The sequence below is a fragment of the Engraulis encrasicolus genome, chromosome 14, assembly GCF_034702125.1.
Source record: "Engraulis encrasicolus isolate BLACKSEA-1 chromosome 14, IST_EnEncr_1.0, whole genome shotgun sequence".
Lineage (NCBI taxonomy): Eukaryota > Metazoa > Chordata > Actinopteri > Clupeiformes > Engraulidae > Engraulis > Engraulis encrasicolus.
In genome coordinates this window covers 10,888,700-10,893,699 of record NC_085870.1, presented here as the reverse complement: position 1 = coordinate 10,893,699, position 5,000 = coordinate 10,888,700, and the positions used below count along the sequence as shown (strand labels likewise).

At 53.7% G+C, this 5,000-nt stretch overlaps 1 protein-coding gene across 1 annotated transcript in view; it reads right to left on the bottom strand.

The window, feature by feature from the left end:
- Window positions 1–5,000, bottom strand: part of ptprga (protein tyrosine phosphatase receptor type Ga) — a 407,084-nt gene that overhangs the window by 325,270 nt on the left and 76,814 nt on the right. The window contains exon 2 of the mRNA XM_063214914.1: window positions 4,333–4,449. Within this exon, the coding sequence (XP_063070984.1) occupies window positions 4,333–4,449 (117 nt within the window). The remainder of the gene's footprint in view (window positions 1–4,332; window positions 4,450–5,000) is intronic.

The following is a 5,000-nucleotide window of genomic DNA, read 5'->3' as shown; positions in this document are numbered from 1 at the left end:
TGACAGGAGAAGGATGAGGAGCAGAGGAGGAAAAGAGGAGAGGAGATTAGGAGGAGGAGGAGGAGGAGGAGGAGGAAAAGAGGAGAGGAGATGAGGAGAAGGATGAGGAGGAGAGGAGGAAAAGAGGAGAGGAGATGAGGAGGAGGAGGAGGGAAGGGGGCAGGAGGAGGAGGAGAGGAATAGTAGTAAGAGGAAGATGAGGTGGCGATTGGAGGGAGGGGGTAGTTGGCTGTCAGAGAGGAGGAGACGGTCAGGAAGAGGAGGAACGGAGGAGAGGGGGAGCAGGAGTGAAGAGGAAGAGAGGAAAGGAGAGGAGGAGCGTAGATAGGGGATGAGGAAGGATGAGGGGAGGAGAGGAGGGGAGGAGAGAAGAGGAATAGAGGAGGGGAGGAGAGAAGAGGAGCAGAGGAGGGGAGGGAGACTTTGTGAGGAGATGATTAAACATCAGCCGCTGCTACAGCCTCACCGCCACTATGATGAAAGGTGCGCTCACGTGTCAGCACATTCACACACTAGGTCTGTGTGTGTGTGTGTGTGTGTGTGTGTGTGTGTGTGTGTGTGTGTGTGTGTGTGTGTGTGTGTGTGTGTGTGTGTGTGTGTGTGTGTGTGTGTGTGTGTGTGTGTGTGTGTGTGTGTGTGTGTGTGTGTGGTGTGGGCCGCGGGACACAGGCAGACACAAATGTGAATGTGCACACACACAGATACCCACTCACACCAAACAGGCTGACACACATGCATATATGGATTGATACAAATGTATACTTACACACACACACACACACACACACACACACACACACACACACACACACACACACACACACACACACACACACACACACACACACACACACACACACACACACACACACACACACACACACACACACACACACACACACACACACACACACACACACACACACACATCCATCCAAGCCATTAAACTGCATGTAAACGCCAGGTCTATTCCTCATTGTGCATGAATGGTGCCATCAGTCCAAATGCATGCTACATGTTCTGATAAATAATTGACCGTCGCAAGCGGCTGAAACAGATACAGAGCATCTCCTCAGCGTGTTCCCCCTGACAAGGACACACCCCTTTTGTCGACGTACGAGTGCTAAGCCTGGTTCCCATTCGAATGATCCAGCCAGAGATTCTTTAAGTATATAGAGATATATCAATGTAATAGGTTGCTATGGGCACCTAACATGACCAGGGGGCGTGTCATAATACTCCTAGCATTGAATAGAACAGTCCTTAGGTCTGCCTAGGTCTGCCTAAAGGGGGATTTCCCCCCCTCCCCCTTGCAATAATAAAACCCGGAAACAATGGGCCAATGGAACCTCTCTCTTTCTACTCTCTCTGATCTAGCCAAGGCACTTATGTCTGCAGCTCCGAAAAGGAAACAAATTGAATAGAGGGGGGGAGGGGGTTGTGTTTGAGTATTTTGAACACAATGTACACACAGCCACACAACGACATGGCTGCAATATTATTTTTTTTCCCCATCCACGTCCATCCTGGCTCCGGCACAGGGAGACAGCAGACAAAAGGCAAACAATAAACACAATTTACGTAACCGAAAGGAAAACAAACGGAACGAGAGAACGGAAAAAAAGAACACGTCGCTGTGAGGTGCAGCCACCTCCGCCCACCTCGCCTCACCTCACGTACGCAGACGCAACGAAGAGGGTAAAAAAGATGCAACGAAAAGGGAAAAAAAAAACACAACGTCTTTCATGGAGAGGTACCCGTGGGGGGCGGTGGGGGGTGGGGGGGTGCACGTCGTTCAAGCAAAGGGTGGCTGCTTTGATATTTTTAACGCAGTATGGATCGGCCGCCCCAAGTGTGGCCTGGGTTGCATCACGCTACTTACATAAGAGAGCCTGATACATCAAGACGTGCCAAGCTAGTGCCAAGAAGAAGAAGAAGAAGAAGTAGAAGAAGAAAAAAGAAGAAGAAAAAAGAGTAGAAGAAGAAGAGAAAGAAGAAGAAGAAGACGAAGAAGAAGAAGAAGAAGAAGAAGAAGAAGAAGAAGAAGAAGATGAAGACGAAGACGAAGAAGAAGAGAAAGAAGAAGCAGAGGAAGAAGAGAAAGAAGAAGAGAAAGAAGAAGGGAAAGAAGGAGAAGAAGAAGGGAAAGAAGGAGAAGAAGAAGAGAAAGAAGGAGAAGTAGGCCTAGTCATGGAGCATCATCGGCCTCATTATCCAGGGATCAGACAGCAGTGCCTGCTCCGCTCTGCTCTGCTCTCGCCACCTCCCCCAATCAGCCCACACATACACACCCTGCACAACACACATACACAGTAGTACACAACACAAGCACACACAAGCACACACACAAACACACACACAAGCACACACACAGTACATGGCAAACACATATACGCACACAGAAGCGCACACACAAACACACACACAAACACACACACAAACACATACACACACACACACACAACACTCTCACTACACACACTATGCCCCTCTCTCCACCCCATGCTCCCGCAATCATTCCACAATCACACACACAAATGCACACACGTGTGCACAATACACATGCACACAAAGTATACAAAACAGGCACGCATACTTAGGCTGTAGTAAATTGTGTGTTTGCCTCTGGAACGCACGCACGCACGCACGCACGCACGCACGCACGCACGCACGCACGCACGCACGCACGCACGCACGCACGCACGCACGCACACACACACACACACACACACACACACACACACACACACACACACACACACACACACACCCCCAATACAGCTTGCCGACGCAACGATGGCTCACAATTTCAACAGCACACGGGGCGCACGAGGAGGAAATATTTAAATAAAGAAAAAAACTAAAGATCATTTATTGCCCGCGGGCTCGGTAGCACAGTGAAAAATTAATGCGGCTCTTCGCCAAACATCACTCAGAGGGGACAACACAAGTCATCTGTTTCGGCACGGATACAGATAGAGTCATGAAATGGGAAAAGACCCCGGAGAGAGGCCCTCGGCTAGCCCCCTCCACATAGCAAACAGCAGGAGGGCACGCAAGTGTGTGTGTGTGTGTGTGTGTGTGTGTGTGTGTGTGTGTGTGTGTGTGTGTGTGTGTGTGTGTGTGTGTGTGTGTGTGTGTGTGTGTGTGTGTGTGTGTATCTGTGTGCGTGCGCGTGTGTGTGTGTTCAATTGTGTGTGTGTGTGTGTGTGTGTGAGTGTGTGTGCGTGCGTGCGTGCGTGTGTGTGTGTGCTTGTGCGTATCTGTGTGCTGTGCTGTGAGTGTGTGTGTTCAATTGTGTGTGTGTGTGTGTGTGTGCATCCATGGATGCACGAATGTGTGCTCGCGAGGGATTTGATTGCTGGTAGACAGCAGAGAATGGGGAGTGTGTGCATGGGTGGATGATCGTGCCCCAAAAATAACCCATCCATTGATTGGCAAGGGGGCGAGAATTGAAGTCCAGGGTAAGACCTGGGTAGTTTGGGCAGGATGGTGGGTTGGGTCTGTTTGGACCATGTGGTGCGAGTTGCAACAGAGGGCTGGGGGGGCTTGGGGCGTGGGTTGTGCGCCTTGAGGCTTGGGGCTTGGGGCTTGGGGCGTGGGTTGTGGGGCTTGGGGCTTGGGGCGTGGGTTGTGGGGCTTGGGGCTTGGGGCTTGGGGCTTGGGGCGTGGGTTGTGGGGCTTGGGGCTTGGGGCGTGGGTTGTGGGGCGTGGGGCGTGGGGCTTGGGGCTTGGGGCGTGGGTTGGGGGGCTTGGGGCTTGGGGCGTGGGTTGTGGGGCTTGGGGCTTGGGGCTTGGGGCTTGCGGCTTGGGGCTTGGGGCGTGGGTTGTGGGGCTTGGGGCTTGGGGCGTGGGTTGTGGGGCTTGGGGCTTGGGGCTTGGGGCTTGGGGCTTGGGGCTTGGGGCGTGGGTTGTGGGGCTCGGGGCTTGGGGCTTGGGGCTTGGGGCGTGGGTTGTGGGGCTTGGGGCTTGGGGCGTGGGTTGTGGGGCTTGGGGCTTGGGGCGTGGGTTGTGCGGCTTGGGGCTTGGGGCTTGGGGCTTGGGGCTTGGGGCGTGGGTTGTGCGCCTTGGGGCTTGGGGCTTGGGGCTTGGGGCGTGGGTTGTGCGCCTTGCGGCTTGGGGCTTGGGGCGTGGGGCGTGGGGCGTGGGGCGTAGGGCGTGGGGCGTGGGGCGTGGGGCGTGGGGCGTGGGGCTTGGGGCGTGGGGCGTGGGGCGTGGGGCGTGGGGCGTGGGGCGTGGGGGAAGATGAAGGAGGTTGGATGATGTAAGGGGCTGGATGTTGGAGGGGTACAAGGGGAGCTGGGAGCCGTGCAAGGCCAGGGATGCACTCACCTGAGTAGGCCCAGTATGGCTCCTCGGCCCCCCTCCTGTGCCTGGTGATGGCGGCGGCGGCGTCTGCAGAGCCATGCTCCCCTCCCGGCGAGGACCCCAGCTGACCTGCTGCCAACGCTGCACGGAGAGAGAGAGAGAGAGAAGAGAAGAGAAGAGAAGAGAAGAGAAGAGAAGAGAAGAGAAGAGAAGAGAAGAGAAGAGAAGAGAAGAGAAGAGATGAGAAGAGAGAGAGAGAGAGAGAGAGAGAGAGAGAGAGAGAGAGAGAGAGAGAAGGGTGAAGAGAGAGGAGAAGGAGAGAAAAAAGGAGAAAGTTAGAGGACTGTCTCAGAGGTACTCAGCGATGATGAGCTGTACACACCCTGACGTGCTCAGGAGGGTTTGTGTTGTGGAGTGTGTGTGTGTGTGTGTGTGTGTGTGTGTGTGTGTGTGTGTGTGTGTGTGTGTGTGTGTGTGTGTGTGTGTGTGTGTGTGTGTGTGTGTGTGTGTGTGTGTGTGTGTGTGTGTGTGTGTGTGTGTGTGTGTGTGTGTGTGTGTATGTTTGCAAACGGAACAAGCAACAAGAACAATAGTCAACAGTCTCTATAATGCACCACTTGGCTTGAAACATGCTACCGGGGGAAAATCAAACAAACAAAACAATCAACATAGCCCGTGTGTGCATGTTTGTG